The sequence below is a fragment of the Petaurus breviceps genome, unplaced genomic scaffold (genome assembly GCF_028583685.1).
Source record: "Petaurus breviceps papuanus isolate PSGF00001 unplaced genomic scaffold, PetGlider_PUasm1.0 90879, whole genome shotgun sequence".
Lineage (NCBI taxonomy): Eukaryota > Metazoa > Chordata > Mammalia > Diprotodontia > Petauridae > Petaurus > Petaurus breviceps.
In genome coordinates, this window is record NW_027187368.1 from 12,288,415 (window position 1) to 12,307,786 (window position 19,372).

The following is a 19,372-nucleotide window of genomic DNA, read 5'->3' on the forward strand; positions in this document are numbered from 1 at the left end:
ATATTTCTTTTATCTGGGCTGGGGCTTGGCCTATCTCCTATTCCCCCTGAAGGTGGGGCAAACTTGGATACAAAGATTCAGATTCAGAAATACCTGCAGGGGTGGTTCCTGCTTCCCTGTTCATTCTAATGCTAAGTACCCCTTCTTGTCACAGCTTATGCAGCTCTTCAGTTGGAATACCATCTATTCTTCTAAAGTCCACCCCAGCTCTTAAAAGAGCAGTAAACAGTTCCCTTCTTGTGGGTCTATTTTCTCTCTGAATCCTCTGGCTGTTTACTCTTCTCTCTCGAGGCAATTTGTCTTTTTCCCATTCCCCTAAATCGCTTAATTATGAAATCTTATCCAGCACCTCTGAAAGAGGGTGCCCTATTTCTCCAATTAATAGAGTCAGAATTAGGTGCTTATATGTAGGAGGAGCCGTCTTCACTATGATATTTCTATGAGGAACTCCTAGGGGGGTATCATAATATGCATTTGCATCTCCAATCAAGATAGCAGTTTTCATTACCTCCTCCTTTAGTTTTCTCATACAGTCTCTGAGTACCAGGGTCTGTCTCCCCTAGGCCACATAGATTCAGTTGAATATTGCTTTTTGCATCCTTCTGCAGCTAAAGCTAGAAGATTAGTTTTGTTATTTCCTCCTTGTATATGGTGATCCCTAAAAACCTGGTGTACAAAAGGATTCTGACTGATACTTAAGAATTTTAAACAGTCCTCATTGTCCAGTGTTATTCCTCCGGCACCTTCATCAGTGATTCTTACTATCCAAGACACTAAAGACTCCCCCATTCTTTGGGTAAATCTACTCAATATATCAGTGATCTCCTGTTGAGTGAAATCCTCAATTATCTCCCTGGACTCTGTTTTGCCTCGGGGGTTCTCCTGTCTTCTTCTTCGTATGGGGAGAGCTTCTACATTAGAGGACTCCTCATCTAACCTTGCTCCATTCTCCTCACACACATTCTCCTGGAAGCTGTCAGGGCAACTCTGCCCAACCTGTACAAAAGCTGCATGCACATTCCTTCTGCTAGTTTTTTGCTTCCTTTTAGCTACATGAACAGTAGCTTGCTCCTGGACCACATGAGTCCCTCCAGTTTTGTCTTCTGAGTGCTGTGACACAGAAGAATCCTCAGGCAAACCAGCTGACTCCCTAGCCATCTGAGCTCTTTCCTTCAGCAGCTTATCCCTACTTTTACACATAAGGCGATAACTTGTTAGCAGCACCCAGCCTCTCCTGCACACTCCTGCCAGTTCTTTGCCTGGTTCTATGGGTATTGCTTTCAAACATCTTTCCAAATCTCCAGGTTCTCCCTCTTTTAGCCTTGGTTCCCAGTTTTCATAGGGCCCTGTGCTTTTAGCCCATTCTCTGGCTAGAGAGGAAGAAGGCAAATCCTCCCATCCTAGAATAGCCATTTCTCCCTCTAAAGCCCCACTGCTTCCAAATAGAGGCCTGACATTTTGTGATCCCATCCTGGTCGCCAAATGTATCAGCAATGCCATATTCACAATGCTTATGGAGATTACAGATATGCTGATATAATTATCCATCACAAAATACATCATGCTTGCCATATGGGGGAATAAACTAGAAAATTTATTAAGATACCAAAAGACTGAGTCCCAAAACCAGAAAGTGAAAGCCATCAGAGTAGTTATGACATTGGCACAGGTAGATAAAGTAGAAAGCACCCACATTTTCAAGCCTTTAAAACAGAACAGGCTACCTCAGGCAAAGATCTTCCTCTCCCCACTCACAGCAACCACCCAGCATCCGGGAAGCGCGCTCCCAGCAGCTCCGGCCCCTGGCAGTCCTCAGCAGGAGTCCTTAGCAGAAATTCTGGCTAACTCAAAAAGGGCTTTGCGCTGCTGCTGCCTCTGCTGCTGCTGCCGCCGCCGTTGCCACCACCACCAGCCACCGCAGGAACTCTAGTTTGGCTTCCGCTTCCTCTTGCTCCTCCCCTTCCTGCTACGTCAGCAAGTCCAATGAGGCATGGAAGATCTTTAAATCCCATAACCCTTACAAGGTTCCATTGCAGTGGAGAGAGAGAACAAGGATGTCATAGAAAGCCTTCATTGAACTGGCATCCAAGTTGAATAGTAAAAAAAAAATTGGGGTGGCTAGGTAGTGCAGTGAATAGAGAACTGGCTCTGAATTCAGGAGGACCTGAGTTCAAATGCGGCCTCACACACACACACACACACACACACACACAACTAGTCATGTGACTTTGGGCAAGTCACTTAACCCCAAATGCCCTACCTTCCTCCCTCCAAAAAGCAAATAAATAAATAAATAAAAATAAAAGGGTAACAAGATAAGGGAAGGCATTGTTTAAGGCTAGAGGCAACCCAGCTAGGTGGTGCCATAGAGCACAGAGCTCCAGGCCTGGAGTCAGGAAGATTCATCTTCATGAGTTCAATCCAGCCTCAAACACTCACTAGCTATGTGACCCTAGGCAAGTCACTTCACCTTGCTTGCCTCAGTTTCCTCATCTGTAAAATGAGCTGGATAAGAAAATGGCAAACCACTCTAGTATCTTTGCCAAGAAAACCCCAAATGGGGTCATGAAGAGTCAGATACAACTGAACGACAACAACAAAGAGGAGACCCAAGCAAGCATGTTTGTAGCTTGGGAAGAGGAAGGCCAGTAAAGAGGGCAATACTAAAGATGCATGACTTAGGGTAAAAGTAACTGACAGAGGAAGATTTCAAAGCAGAATGGGATGGAGCGTGTAACTTTACAGCATGTTTGAATGTATAGTTTTAGCTTTAATAAGGAGGGGGGGATTTTTTCCATTGAGACTGGAAGGAAGAAGGACAGGATTAGTGAGGACATTGAAGATGAGGAGAATGGAAGGGTTTGGAGGGGGATAATAATGTGGGATAGCCTCAATCTTCTAAGTAAAGCATGAGGCCAAATCATTCTCTGAGGGCAGCTAGTGATAGGGAGAATAGGCTCAGAGACTTGAAGAGAAAGGAGAAGGTTTGAAATAACTGCTCTGGGGGATATGAAAAAGAATCAATAAAAGACAGGTAAAAGGTTTGCCATGGAGCAGTGAGGGTCCAGTTGAAGTTGGATAACACAACTTTATAGTATATTCATTGATATTTTCTTCAGCAATGCTTGGCAGCTTTAAGGAATACCCAGGGGTTGAGAGTTATAACAGGGCAGAAAATGGAGATGAGAGGTCAGGAGCCTGAGTTTAAAGTCACAGTGTCCTGGGGCCAGAGAACAGAGTCCAGTTCTAGGGAAGGAAGGGGCTCTCTGGTTAACCCCCCCAGGACCAGCTATGATGGCTGCTTCAAATGGCATTTGCTTCTAACCTCCTCCTGGAAACTCTTGTTCTTCCTCCAGGGACCCATTAGCCTGCAATCGTGATCCCAGGAGCTAATTCCAGAAGGAGCCTAAGTTCCACTTTTCATGATCATGAAGATGGTGCTACAGCTGGAGGAACGATAAACATCTAGTGGGGCCTTTTCCTTGCAGCAGGAAGGTTCCTGTTTAGTCAGCCATCAAGCTGTGTCAGTCATTTGAGGATACGTGCCAAACCCAGAGGGGAAGAATATACTCACAGGAACTCCAGGATATCTCCTTGCATCCTTCCTGCTTGAAAACATGACCTCAGCAACATATGCTGTCAGTCCTAGAAAGAACCTTAGAGATTATCCATGTAACTTCTCATGTATGGAGGAAGGAACTGAGGCCCAGAGAGAACAAGTGATTTATCCAAAGCCCCACAGGCGGGACTAGCACCCAGGTCTGACTCCCCAGTCTCATGTTCTTTCCAGGACACGGCATTGTTTCTCCTTGCATCTCAACCTCACTGGGGGCCTCAGAATATATTGACATAAAAGAGGTTGCAGACAGCGGAGTACAAGCATGGTTTTAGCCCTGTTTCCAGGAGGCCCGTGACGATCAAAGCCTTCCAGAATGCTTACCTTTTTGACAGGACTAGATGTGTAAGCCCAACCTCTTCTAAAAAGATCCGCCTTTATATAGTTCTTAAAGATTGGGGACATCAAAGGAACCTGAGGTTCAGAGGGGTAAGAAGATTTGCCCAGTTACACAGCAAGTAACAGAACTAGGATTAAAACAAGGGTCCTCTGTCTTTAAGCCTTGTGCTCCTCCACTTAACTTCTGTTTGCCCCAGTTTCTTCATCTGTAAAATAGGGATCCTCATCTATAAAATGGAGCAGCTAGTTGGCATAGTGGATACAGTTGCTGGGCCTGGAGTCAGGAAGACTCATCTTCATATGTTCAAATCTGACCTCAGACACTTACTGGCTGTGTGACTCTGGGCAAGTCTCTTCACCCTGTTTGCCTCAGTTTCTTCATCTGTAAAATGAGCTGGAGAAGAAAATGGCAAACCCCTCCATTATCTTTGCCAAGAAAACCCCAAATGGGGTCACAAAGAGTCAGACATAACTGAAACAACTAAACAAGTTGTTTCCACTGAATTCAGCTGTCCCTCTATCCCATTGAAAAGCTGTGGCAAAATTCCTGGGGCATTCTAAATAATGAGCTCCTAATATTTAATGCTGGTTACTTCCATCCCCATTTCCCAAAGGACTACAGGGCCTTTTCTTCTTTTTCTTTTTAACATTTGTTTTGTTTTATTTTAATTTTTTTTTTCAGTTAGTAAAACTATTTTTTCTCCCTCCCACTGGAAAAGAAAAAGAAATCCCTTGGAACAAAAATGTATAGTCAAGCAAAACAAATTTCCACATTAGCCTCATTAATATACATATATAATACATATATGTGTGTATGTATGTGTGTGTATGTATATACACACACACACATGTACACTGAGTCTATCACCTCTGTATTAGGAGGTGGGTACATACTTTATTATCAGTCCCTTGGACCTCTGGTTGATCCTTATGTTGATCAAAACTCTTCAGTCTTTCAAAGACATACACACTAACATTTAGAATATCTCAAATAAGGGTGGTGCTGCATTGGGGATCACAAAGACATAGGTCCCTTCAGCAGGAAGGGGGAGCTCCAGTGTGAAGGTATGCTCCTGCTGGAGGGGAGGGTTATTACAAAGTGCTCTTCTGAGAATGGGGTTCTTATACTCTGATTTTGGGTGCCTCCCTCCCTCCCTAGAACTGGTCAATATGTATATCAGAGGTCAGGGCAAAATATTTTGGGGTTTGTTATAAAGGAGAAAAAAACAAGCTCATGGTAGACAATATTATTTGGGGCACACAAGTATGAGTGTTTTTTTGTTGTTGTTGTCAGTATTTCTCCATAAGCATGTTTTAAAAGCTTATAGCCTCTCTTAAGGGGAGACCATCATGATGGCCTCAAAATCATTGGACATAATCTTATAACAATGGTCTCAAAGCATAAATTCTATAATCTACAGCCTCCCTTAAAGGGAGACTGTAATTGTGGTCTCAAGACCACCAGACCCAATCTTATAAGAGATCCTTATCTGAAAAACTTGCTACAAAGATTTTACACCCCCCCCAATTACCTACTTCCCTTATAATTTTAGGTGCATCAGTTCTGTTTGTACAAAAACTTTTTAATTTTATGTTATCATCTCTGTTCTTCTCTATCCCTCATTTGGTCCTGAATTCTTCCTGTATCCATAGATCTGAAAGATACTGAAAAGTAATTAATTCCTTGCTTTTCAAATCTGTTTAGGATGGTATCCTGTATGTCTGGGTCATGTATCCCTTTGGGGCTTATCTTAGTATAAAGTGTGACATGTTGGTCTAGACCTCGTTTTTTCTTGGCTAGTACCAAATAGCTTTGATAATAACTGCTTTTAATATAGTTTAAGATCTGGTTCTGCTGGTCTCCCTTCCGTCCCACTTTTTCTTTTCATTGTTTTCCTTGAGATCCCTGACTTTTTGTTCCTCCAGATGAATTTCATTATTTAAAGGACTTTTTCTTTGTGGCTTTGGTTTTGGGAAGACTTTTCTGGTTCTTTTCTTGCCCTCTTCAATAACTGCTTATCAACAGTATCACATTCAACTGGCTGTTTAGAGTGCAGTGAGGGCTTTCAAAGACAAACGATAGTACTCCATACCTATAGAGTTCAGCCCCTCCCAGGCACAGGTTCCCCTCTAATCAAGTCCCCTCAAAAGTCTCATTTCATTTGTTATTTCCATCTTGCTTTACTGCCAGTCTATCTCTCTTTCTTCAAAACTTGAAATACATGAGGTTCTTTCTGGTTCTAGTTTTATATAGCCTGAGGATCACCATGCATGAATAGCTATTGCCTTCTCTGGTCCTTGTGCCCCCAAATCTGTCAACTTCCAAACTGCCTTTTTGCTGTTCTGTATTTTAACTATTTAATTCTTGGTTTCTTTTCTGCAAACATTTCATAGAATCATAAAATCTGCAAGGGACCTCAAAAGTCATCTACATTAGCTCAGACTCACAGGACATTTGAGCTAGAAGGAACCTTAGAACATTAAGTATTAATACTGAAAGAGATGTTAGAGATGATTTAATCTAAGCTAAGGATTGAGGAGGCCCAGAAAAGAGGAATAATTTACCCATGGTCACACAACTAGCCAATGGCTAAACCAGTTCAGTTCAGTGCCCTTTCCACTAGGTGATCAACCTTAGGAGATCACTTGTATTTCTCTTAAAAGGATTTATTTTAAAAAGATCAGTCCTTAATTATCCATTTTGTAGATTCTGTGAGCAGCCTTTAATCCTTGTTTGGCCCCCTGCCACTAAGGAGTATAGTCCTGCCCATTGGCATATTCCTGACCATTATTAGACCCTCCATGCTTATAGCAACACTGGTATAAGTTGTTGCTTTTTGGACATTTAACTCTTCCAGATATTTGCAAAATAAATGTGTATTCCTAAAAATCATAATGTCATCCAAAATCAAATTCAATCATTTGACAAATATTTATGGAGCACTTAATCTGAGTAAGCACCTATATACTGGGAATTGTCAGGTATGTGAAGATGAATAAGACATAGTCCCTTCTATTACTGAATCTACAGTCTACTAAAAGGGGAATAAAATCTGTAAAATAAAGGGATTAGACTAGATGGTCTCTAAGCTCTATCCCTCTATGTTTTCTGTTCTAGGACCTTTTCCAGTTCTGAGATCCTATATTTTCTAAGGTACTTTCCAGCTCCATTAAAAAAATACATGAAATGAATTTAAATTACAAGAGTCTTTCTAGCTCTTACAAGCTATATTCTAAAGTCAAAGGATTATGGGATTTAAAACTTAATAATCATTTAATCCAGCCCCTTCATTTCATAGAGAAGAAAACTGGGGCCCACAGAAATCCCTTCCAGATCCAGTATTCTGTGTTCTAAGGTCTCTTCCAGTTTTAGCCTGTTTTTCCTATATTCCAAGGTCCCTTCTAAGCTCTAACATTCTATGAGTATTTCTAGGAATATTTACTGAGTAATTATACTACCAGCCATAATATAATGGTTTTAAAAGAACAATAGAATGTGCCAATATTACTTCCAGCTAGGGAGAAGGCTTCCTTGAAAAGATCGAATTACTAGGAATTAGGTGGTGCAGAGGACAGATGACATGAGCAAAGCTGTGGAAATTGGGAAGTTATAATGTGTGTCATAGTTGAGGTTCTTGGTTGCAGGATTCAAAACATTTCCACTCTCAGATTATTTGAAAGACACAACCTTCTCTTGAGATTCCTGGCAAATGGTTCTTCAAGTATATCTTTTTTTCCCTGGGTTTCCACTCCTCTAATGTTTAATTACGTTCTTCCTACATAGAAAGAATGCTGGATTCAGAGTCAGAAGACCTTGGTTAAATCTTGGATTTGCTATACCCTACTTCTTTGACCTTGGGTAGCTAGATGGCGCCATAGTGCAGAGCACTGGACCTGAAATCAGGAAGACCTGAGTTCAAATGTGACCTCAGATATTTACTAGCTGTGTAACTGGGCAAGCCACTAAACTCTGTTTACCTCAGTTTCCTTAACTGTAAAATGAGGATAATAATAACACCCAAACCTCAGAATTGTTGTGAGGATAAAATGAAATAATCTTTGTAAAGCTCTTTGCAAACTTTCAATTGCTTTATCTAGCTATTAATATTACTGAACCTGGGTCCCAGCTTCTTCATCTGTAAAAGTGAGGACTTAGATTAAGCAATCTCTACAACTCTTTCCAGCTATAGATCTTATGACCAAGATTTCTTCTAACTTTTGGATTATTCATACCACTTTTCTCTTCCAATCTTGTGAATAATTGAGAATTACATGCATTTTATCCTCTCACTCCGACCTCACAGGTCTGAAACTCTAAAACTTTCATTTCCTAGATCTTCCCCCATTCATTAAAATGTACATTCATAACTTACTAGTCCACTAGATAACTGGGTCTGTATCCCCAACATATTTCAGAGCTAGAAGGAATTAGAGACCACCTCATCCAGTTCCTTCATTTTTCAGAAAGAAAAACAAATCCAGAGGACAGAAATGACTTGATCAAAGACACACAGTCAGTAAATGACATATCTAAAAATAAGAACAAAGATCTGCTAACTTCCAAACTATTCCTTTTGTCTCTACTCCTAGACATTTAGTCAAGGAATAATTTGGATTGTTTTTAGGACAATAGTTCTTCCCTCTCCAGGATAGGGGAAAAAGTAAAATTTAGAATGTTACAACTAAAAGGAAACCTGGAGATCATTAAATCTACTATCACTATCCACTTAATTTATAGACAAGGAGACTGCAGCACAGAAGTTTGAAATACACAGATAGTGACAGTAAAGTTTAAAAACCCAAAGCACAGAAGTTTAAAATATACAGATAGTAATAGAGCAAAGTTTAAAACCACAAATTTGGTTGTTTTTTTTTAGATTTTGCTTTTTGGAGGGGGAAGGTGGGACAATTGGGGTTAAGTGACTTGCCCAAGGTCACATGGTTAGTTTTGTGTTAAGTGTCTGAGGCCAGACCAGAATTCGGGTCTTCCTGACTCCAGTGCCAGTGGTCTATTCACTGCACCACCCAAGTTTTAAAAATTCCAAATTCTATATCCTAAGCCAATGAGCCACACTTCCTTTGCAGACAAGTACACAGATAAATTATAATATAAAACAGAAACTGATCAAAATAGCACCATGAAAAAGAATTCTCTACTTTGAGGAAGAAAGGATCCAGCTCAGAGGATCAAAGAAGGCTACATAAAGGAAGTGGCACCAGAGCTGGGCCTTAAATGAAGGAGAAACATGACCTGAGTTACCACAAGCATGTTCCATCTCTTCTTGTGGGAGCTGCCATGCCAGTATTGTATGCATCAAGTGGAAAGCTTATGAGTTGTGCCCCCAAACCCCATCTAGCTTACCTGTACATCTTCCAGGTTCTCTAGTGCACGCCAAACACAACATGCTTTTATAATTCTGCAAGCATCACTTAAACACAAGCTGCTTTCCTGTGCCAGACTTGCCCATGGCAAGGGAATGGTTCATATTGTTTTAGGGAGTTCTCTCTGCATCTTTCCAAGTTAGAAAGAGGCCTCCCAAACACTGCAAGATTAACATTTTTGTCTCACTTGGTGCTATTGAGCACAGCATGTGACTTCCCCAAATTGCAATCTGTAGACAACATAGTTTGTCTGATCTGAATGAAAGTTTAGCTAATCCTGTCTTATTTCTGTTAATGTTGGATTAAACCGTGACATTGCTAATTTTGTACCTTAATTTCTGAATTGCAAAACAATGGCTTTGTAAAGTGTGGAGAATAAATATGTTTTGATACCAGTCATGGATTGATACCTTTCTCCATCAAATCTCCTATGAGAACCCAATACTCATGATAGGGTCACAAGGTCATTGATCCTCTTTCAACTGCATTCTGGCTTGTCAATGTCCCTCCTAAAACATGGCACCAAGAACTGAACACAATATACTCCAGATTTCAATCTGTTCAGGGCAGATTATAGCATACAGTATCGTCACCTCCCTTTCACTGAACAATAAACGTCCATGAATGCAGCCTAAAATCTCCATTAGTATTTTTTTGCCTGCCTAGTCATACTGTTGATTCATTTCATTTGCCTGCTGATTCCCTTTCGCTGTCAGAATAGAGCCAAAAAACAAACCACCCACACTCACCACTTACTGGTCAAATCAAGTGGCTTATTAAGGGAAAAATGCAAGGCAGGAACATGTGCTAATCAGCCACACAATCACCCTCAAGTCCCAGAAATCCTAAATTCTGGAATGCATAGCAGAATTAATATAATTGAAGCATTCAGCAGCCAGGAGATGGCTAAGCACCATTTGGAACACATGGTCCTGGCTGAGGTGACCCAAGAGCCAATCGTGGTCCTGGGTTTTTAATAGAGCTTCCAAGTAGCACAGATCCACACAAAAGCTACTCATAGGACCAAGGAGTGACTCAATGAAGCTCCATCACAGCAGCCAATCAATAGTGGACAAATGACTTGGCTGATCGGAACAAGGGAATCAGGCAATATCTAATTTTAATCAAATGGATGAAAAATTGGGCCTATGCAAATGCTGGAAGAAACAAGTCAGAGGATTGTAGATTGGAACTGAAACAGACCTTACCAAACTCTTCTGAATGTTCTTTTTATTAGCCTCCCAAAGACCCAGGTTTAAAGCCTCAGTTTCATTCTCAACTCCCCATTCACCCCACACAGCCAATCTGTTGCCAGATCTTATTGTTTTACTTTCACATCTCTCCCACATTTCCTGCTGTCAGCTGACATAGTCACCACCTCATTTCAAGTGCTCATCACCTCTCACCTGAGTTACTGAATTAGCTCTCATATTGGTCTCCCAGTCTCATCTCTCTCCATTTTAATCCATCTTCCACTCAGATGCCAAAGTGATTTTTCTAAATCATAGGTCTGCCCTAGTCCAACATTCTTCATTTTATATATAAGGAAACTGAGGCCTAAGGACAAACAGGAAATGGAGAACCTGAGATCTGAACATAGGTCCTCTTGACTCCTGTCAATAACCTTTCCACTATGTCATATTCATAGCTTTGGAACAGGGGGTATATATATATGTATATATATATATATATATATATATATATATATATATATAATTTATATATATATATATATGTATGTGTATATATGTGTGTGTGTGTGTGTGTATGTGTATAAAGCAAGACTGAGATTCTTGGCTTCCTTAGATCATTAGTTCATAAGTCATACATAGAGTAAATAGCTAGGCTGGACCTTAAAAATTATTTAACCCTGGTCCCTTTATTTTACAAATGAGAACACAAGCTTCAAGAGGTTAAGTGACTTTCCCAAGGTCATATGGTAATCAGAGGCAGAACTGAGCTAGCCTTTTTTAGCTAGATTGTTTGGCTAACTGAAGTCATTGAGCCTGCTCTTTGCTAAGACTCTAGTTCTGCCCTTTGATTTTCCAGAAGATAAAATTGAGATCCAGAGAGAAGGAGTTTGCCTATACAATGAATACATTGCATTTGTTTTCAGAGAGACCTGCTAAGTTATCTGAGTGGACTGAGAATGAGTTTTAGTTTACCAGAGTGAGTGGCCAGAAGGTCTGAGATGACAAAAACATCTTGGATAGTATGTTCTGGTCTGTAGAATGTACACTGGACTGGTGTAACAGCAAGCAAAGTTGGGTTTTTTGCTGTTTGTGTTATTTAGTTATCAGTTTCCCAGCCTCGGTCTTACATACCTATGTGCTGAGCCAAACAGACATATGCAAGTGGGCTCTAACCAATCAGATATGTACATATGGGCTCTAGCCAATCAGATGCTAAGTAGAAATGTATATAGAGAGCCAGTGTTGAGAAAGTAGACATTAAGGGAGCCAGCATTGAGAGGGCAAGTCAGTGTTGAGAAGAAGAAAATTAGAAGAAGAGACCTCTAAGAGCTGGGAGAAGAACTCTGATGGCAGAGACTTACTGAGGGAGCCTCTAAACTTTGAAAGTGAATAGAGCTATGAGGTCTGTGGGGCAGAGACCTGCCCATGAGAAGGAAGCTTAGCTTAAGCCCCTTTTGAGAGCCATTAAAGTGAACTGAGGTGTTAATACAGAGCCTCTAGACTTTAGAGGCGAATTGAAATGACAGTGTTAGTGATGTGTGTCAGTATTGTTGTTGCTCTGTTGATCTTTGTTTTCCCAGAGGCAGAAGGTGTGGGTAGGAGTCATCCCCTCTCCTCCCCTCCCCTCCCCCCTAGCCTACTATGGCACAGGAGCAGGGAGAGCTTGGAGTGGAACAATCTCCATGAGCTGAGACATGGAGCAGGAGCAGAGAGCTGCCTGTGTGTGAATCCAGGCAATTGTTGGGAGCACTTAGCCCACAGAGGAAGAGCCACGGGACTTGGAAGACAACCTCAAGTTAAGATGAAAGAGGACTTTACTTGGACACTTGGTATTAAGGAGATTGTTCTTACAGTGACCTAGGGGTGGATGGTAATTTGCTACCCCTTAAGGATGTGTTGTGCTAGGGAAGACCCTAGCCTGGGACCCCCTGATTTTGAGGATGCAATGATATATGCTGCATAATATGTTGTGATAAGGAAGACCCTAGCCTGGGACCCCCTGATTGTATAAACAAGTATTTTGGGGAAGGCTATTGAATACAATAATATATGCTATGTGCTATATGACATGAGTGTTATGATATATATATACACATACACACATATGCACATATATACAATATACAATATATAAACATATTGAATGATATGTTTTGCTTAAGGATGTTGCTATGAATGTTATGCTTTACTTTATTAAACAAAGTTTAGTTCTGAATAGAGAGTTCATTGTACTATGCAATTAGACACTTAAAATTATTCTCAGCAGCAGTCCTCAGGTGTGCTGCTGTGATTGGCATTACAGCTGGTATTTACAGTCACATCAGGACCCATTCTCTGAAACTGCTGTCATCCATTGAGAAAGTAATCAGCAGCACAGGATGTCGTCTGATTTTTGGGACTGGGAACCAAGCCACATTTTCAGGTTGGTGAGTTCCTACCCATTGACCACTAAAATAAAATAGAAAGAACTTGTTTTCAGTTTCTGCTAGATAGCTATGCCTATCAAAATATAATATGCTAACAGACTTTTATCTTGAAGACCTGAAGTACACCTGGATCCACTTTCAAGCCCTAGTATCATATTAGGGGCTTAGTTAAGACTGCCCTCCCCAACCCATCCCAATTCTTTCCCAACTATCATGGGCTATTGCACCAACACAATTTTTTCTTCATAAAAATTCAAAGTATTAGTCCAGATGAGAAATGTAGATTTTACTATCTTGGACTACTTTAACTTAAAAAAAAATTTAATTTATTTATTTTTAGTTTTCAGCATTTACTTTTATAAGATTTTGAGTTCTAAAATTTTCCCCCTCCCTCCACTCCCCTCTCCCTAACATGGCATGTAATCTGATACAGGCTATACATGTATGATCATATTAAACATATTTCCACATTATTTATGTTGTGAAAGAAAAATCAAAACAAAAGGGAAAAACCACGAGAAAGAAAAAGCAAAAAATAATCACACACACAAAAAGAAAATAGCATGCTTCAATCTATATTCAGACTCCATAGTTATTTCTCTGGATGTAGACAGCATTTTCATCATGAGTCTTTTGGAATTTTCTTAGATCATTGCATTGCTCAGAAGAACTAAGTCTAATGAAGTTGGTCATCATACAATGTTGCTGCTACTGTGTACAATGTTCTGCTCACTTCATTCAGCCTCAGTTCATGCAAGTTTTTCCAGATTTTTCTGAAGTCTGCTTATTTACCATTTCTTATGGAATAGTAGTATTCCATTACATTCATATACCACAACTTCTTCAGCCATTCCCCAATTGATGGGCATCCCCTCAGTTTCCAATTCTTTGCCTCCACAAAAAGAACTGCTCTAAATAGTTTTGTACATGTGGGTCCCTTTCCCTTTTTTATGATCTCTTTGGGATACAGACCTAGTAGTGGTATTGCTAGACCAAAGGGTATGCACAGTTTTATAGCCTTTTCAACTTAATTCCAAATCATTCTCCAGAGTGGTTTGGATAGTTTGTAACTCCACCAACAATGAATTAGTGTTCCAATTTTCCGACACCTCCAAAATTTATCATTCCTGTTTTATCATGTTAGTCAATTTGATAGGTGTGATGTGGTACCTCAGAGCTGTTTAATTTGCATTTCTCTAATCAATAGTGATTTAGAGCATTTTTTCACATGACAATAGATAGCTTTAATTTCTCCATCTGAAAACTGCCTGTTCATAGCCTTTGACCACTTATCAACTGGGGAATGACTTGTGCTCTTATAAATGTAACTCTCTATATATTTTAGAAATGAGGCCTTTATCAGAGACACTAGCTGTAAAAATTATTTCCCAGCTTTCTGCCTCCCTTTTAATCTTGGTTACATTAACTTTGTTTGTGCAAAAACTTTTTAATTTAATGTAATCAAAATTATCCATTTTGCATTTCATAATGTTTTCTCTTATTTGGTCATAAATTCTTCCCTTCTCCATAGATCTAACAGGTAAACTATTTCTTGCTCTCCTAATTTGCTTACAGTTTATGTGTTTATGTCTAAATTGTATGCCCTTTTTGACTTTATCTTGGTATACAGTGTAAGATGTTGGTCTATGCCTAGTTTCTGTCATACTCTTTTCCCAGCAGTTTTTGTCAAATAGCAAGTTCTTATCCCAGAAGATGGAGTCTTTCGGTTTATCAAATAGTAGATTACTATAGTCATTGATTACTGTTTCTTGTGTACCTGACCTATTCCACTGATACACCATTCTATTTCTTAGCCAGTACCACACAATTTTGATGATTGCTGCTTTATAATACAGTTTTATATCTGGTATGACTGGGCCACCTTCCTTTGCATTTCTTTTCATTAATTCTCTTGATATTCTGGACCTTTTGTTCTTCCAAATTAATTTTATTATTTTTTCTACCTCGATAAAATAATGCTTTGGTAGTTTGATTGGTATGGCACTAAATAAGTAAATTAATTTAGGTAGAATTGTCATTTTTATATTAGCTTGACCTATCAATGAGCAACTGATAGTTTTCCAATTATTTAGATCTGACTTTATTTGTGTGAAAAGTGTTTTGTAATTGTGTTCACTTAGTTTCTGAGTTTGTCTTGGCAGGTAAACTCCCAAATATTTTATATTGTCCACAGATACTTTATTTTTTTAAAGCAATTGGGGTTAAGTAACTTGATCAAGGCCAGTTATTTTGTGTGGGTGCTAAGTATCTGAGGCTGGAACCGATACCGGGTCTCCCAACACCGGTGCTCTTACTCACTGCGCCACTTGGCCGCCCCATCCAAAGTTACTTTAAATAGAATTTCTCTTTCTATCTCTTGAGGATGGACTTTGTTGGAAACATATAGAAATGTCAATGATTTATATGTGTTTATTTTATATCCTGCAATTTTTCTAAAGTTGTTCATTATTTCAAGTAGTTTTTTAGTTGATTCTCTAGGATTCCCTAAGTATACCATCATATCATCTGCAAATAGTTATATAGTTTTGTTTCTGCATTGCCTATTCTAATTCCTTCAATTTCTTTTCCTTCTCTTATAGCTAAAGCTAACATTTCTAGTACAATATTGAATAACAATAGTGATAATAGACATTCTAGTTTCACCACAGATCTTATTGGAAATGCTTCTAGCTCATCCCCATTACATATAATGCTTGCTGATGGTTTTAAATAGATGCTACTTATCATTTTAAGGAAAACCCCATTGATTCCTGTGCTCTTTAGTGTTTTTAAGAGGAATGGGTGTGGTATTTTGTCAAGTTTTTTCTGCATCTACTGAGATAATCATATGGTTTCTGTTAATTTTGTTACTGATATGGACAACTTTTATTAGTTTTCCTAATATTCAACCAGCCCTGCATTCCTGGTATAAATCCCACCTGGTCATAATGTATTATCCTTGTGATAAGTTGTTGTAATCTCCTTGCTAATATTTTATTTAAACTTTTTGCATCTATATTCATTAGGGAAATTGGTCTGTAGTTGTTTTCCTCTGTTTTGGCTCTTCACAATTTAGGTATCAGCACCATACTTGTATCATAAAAACAATTTGGTAGGACTTCTTCTTTGCCTATTTTCCCAAATAGTTTATATAGTATTGGAATTAATTGTTTTTTAAATGTTGTTAAAATTTACTTGTAAATCCATATGGCCCTGGAGATTTTTCCTTAAGGAGTTCACTGATGACTTGTTCTATTTCTTTTTCTGAAAAGTATTTTATTTCCTCTTCTATTAACCTGGGCAATTTAGATTTTTGTAAATATTGATACATGTCACTTAGAGTGAAAGATTTATTGGCATACACTTGGGCAAAATAGCCTCTAATTATTGTTTTAATTTCCTCTTCATTGATGATGAATTCACACTTTTCATGTTTGATACTTGTAATTTGGTTTTCTTTCTTTTTTTACAATAAAATAAACCAAATATTTATCTATTTTATTGGGGTTTTCCCCCCACAAAACCAGACCTTAATTTTATTTTAGTTCACTAGTTTTCTTAATTTCAATTTTATTAATCTCTCCTTTGATTGTTAGAATTTCTAATTTGGTATTTAATTGGGGATTTTTAATTTGCTCTTTTTCTCATTTTTTTATTTGTATTCCTAATTCATTGATCTCTTCTTTCTCTATTTTTTTCATGTAAGCATTTAGAGATATAAAATTACCCTTAAGAACCACTTTGGCTCCATTCCATAAGTTTTGGTATGTTGTCTTATTATTGTCATTCTCTTAGATGAAGTTATTGATTGTTTCTATGATTTGTTGTTTGACCCACTCATTCTTTAGGATTATTTAATTTTCAATTAATTTTTAGTCTATCTTTCCATGGCCTTTTATTACATGCAATTTTTATTGCATCATGATCTGAAAAGGATGTATTTAATATTGCTGCCTTTCTGCACTGTATCGTGAGGTTTTTATGCCCTAGTACATACTCACTTTTTGTGTAGGTGCTGTGTATTGCTAAGAAAAAGATACATTTATTTCTATCCCTATTTAGTTTTCTGCAGAGGTCTACCATATCTAACTTTTCTAAGATTTTATTCAGCTCCTTAACTTCTTGTTTATTTTGTGATTAGTTATCTAGTTCTGAGATGGGGGGGTTGAGGTCCCCCACTAGTATAGTTTTGCTGCCTCTTTCTTCCTGTAACTCACTTAACTTCTCCTCTAAAAATCTGGATGCTATACTACTTGGTGCATATGTGTTTAGTATTGATATTACTTCATTGTCTATGATGCCTTTTAGCAAGATGTAGTTTCCTTCTTTATCTCTTTTACTCAGATCTATTTTTGCTTTTACTTTGTCTGAGATCAGGATTGCTACCCCTGCTTTTTTTTACTTCAGCTGATACATAATATATTCTGTTCCACCCTTTTAGCTTTACTCTGTGTGTATCTCTTTGTTTCAAATGTATTTCTTATAAGCAACATATTATAAGATTCTAGTTTTTAATCCATTCTGATATCTGCTTCCATTTTTTGGGAAAGTTCATCCCATGCACATTTACAGTTCTAATTATTGTGACTTTCTCTCTATCCTATTCCCACCCACCCCTGTTAATACTTTTCTCTTTCCTTTCACCCTTTCCCTTCTCACTAGTGTTTTGCTTCTGACCTCTGCCTCTCTTAATCTCCCCTCCTTTCTATCAGCCCCCCTCCCTTTTCTTTCCCCTTTCCCCTACTACTTCCCTATAGAGTGTAATAGGTTTCTATAACCAATTGAATGTGTATGTTATTCCCTCTTTGAGCCAAATCCCATGAGAGTAATGTTCAAACAATGCTTTCCTCACTCCCCTTCCTGTGATGTAATTCAACTTATTACCACTCCCTCTATGTATACCCCTTCTAAAAATGCCATAATAAAGATACAGTTCTCAACAGTTACAAGTATCATCTTCCTGTTTAGGGGATGCAAACAGCTTAACCTTATTGAATAACATCTATTTTTTCTTTCCTGTTTGTCTTTTTTATGCTTCTCTTGAGTCTTATATTTGAAGACTGAATTTTTTGTTCAGTTCTGGTTTTTTTATTCAGGAATTATTGAAGGTTCCCCATATCATTGAATATCCATCATTTTCCCTGAAAGATTATACTCAGTTTTGTTGCATAGTTGATTCTTGATTGTAATCCAGGTTCTTTTGCCTTCTGGAATATCTATTCCAGGCCCTGCAATCCTTTCATGTAGAAGCTACTAAGACCTGCATAATGCTAACTATGGTTCCATGATATTTAAATTGTTTCTTTCCAGCTGTTTGCAATATTTTCTCCCTGACTTGGTAATTCTGGAATTTGGCTATGATATTCCTTGGAGTTCTTGTTTTGGGGTATTTTTGGGGAGGTGATCAGTGGATTTTTCAATGACTATTTTGCCTTTGGTTCCAGGATGTCAGGGCAGTTTCCCTTGATAATTCCTTAAAAGATGCAGTCCAAATTCTTTTTTTTTATCATGGCTTTCAGGTAGACCAATAATTCTTAAATTATCTCTCTTAGATCTATTTTCCAGGTCAGTTGTTTTTCCAATGGGGTATTTTACATTTTCTTTTACTTTTTCATTCTTTTGATTTTGTTTGGCTGATTCTTGATGTCTCTTAATGTCATTAGGTTCCACTTGCCCAATTCTAATCTTTAACAAATTGTTTTCCTCAGTTAACTTTTATACCTCCTTTTCCATTTAGCCAATTCTACTTTTTAAGGAGTTTTTCTCTTCAGTGAGTTTTTATATCTCCTTTTCCATTTGGGCAACTATACTTTTTAAGGAGTTGTTTTCTTCAGTGGACTTTTTTCTCTGCTTAATTGTGTTTTTTTTATTTTCAATTTTTTTGGAGGGCAGAGGGCAATTGAGGTTAAGTGACTTGCCCAAGGTCACACAGTTAGTTTTTGTGTTAAGTGTCTGAGGCCAGATTTGAACTCAGGTCCTCCTGACTCCAGAGCTGGTGCTCTATTCACTGTGCCACCTAGCCACCCCCAATTGTATTTTTTAAGGAATTGTTTTCTTCATTCAATTTTTGTCCTTCCTTTTCCAAGCTGTTGACACTCTCTTGCATATCTCTTATTTCTTTTCTCAATTTTTCTTCAAACTCTTTTATTTTTTTTAAATCCTTCTTGAGCTCCTCCAAGAAGGCTTTTGGGCTTGAGACCAGTTCATATTCCCCTTTGAGGTTTTGGATGTGGGTATATTGACAATGTTGTCCCCTTCTGAGTTTGTGTTTTAATCTTCCCTTTCTCCACAGAAACAGTCTATGGTTAATGTTCATTTTTTACTTCTTGCTCATTCTTTTGGTCTATTTCATGGCTTTTAATGTTGAGCTCTCCTGCTGGAGCACAGGGGGCACTGTTCAAGCTCCTTGTGCTGGG

General features: G+C 38.5%; 1 protein-coding gene and 1 long non-coding RNA gene across 5 annotated transcripts in view; one reads left to right on the top strand and one right to left on the bottom strand.

The window, feature by feature from the left end:
- LOC138150417 (sodium-dependent lysophosphatidylcholine symporter 1-like) overlaps nucleotides 1-9,966 on the top strand; it is a 50,354-nt gene extending 40,388 nt beyond the window's left edge. For all 3 annotated transcript variants that reach the window (XM_069073854.1, XM_069073853.1, XM_069073852.1), the window contains one exon: nucleotides 3,357-9,966. In XM_069073854.1, the coding sequence (XP_068929955.1) occupies nucleotides 3,357-3,393 (37 nt within the window). In that variant the 3' untranslated portion in view covers nucleotides 3,394-9,966. The remainder of the gene's footprint in view (nucleotides 1-3,356) is intronic.
- The window catches only part of LOC138150421 (uncharacterized), a 118,796-nt gene that overhangs the window by 92,996 nt on the left and 6,428 nt on the right, over nucleotides 1-19,372 (bottom strand). The window lies entirely within an intron of this gene.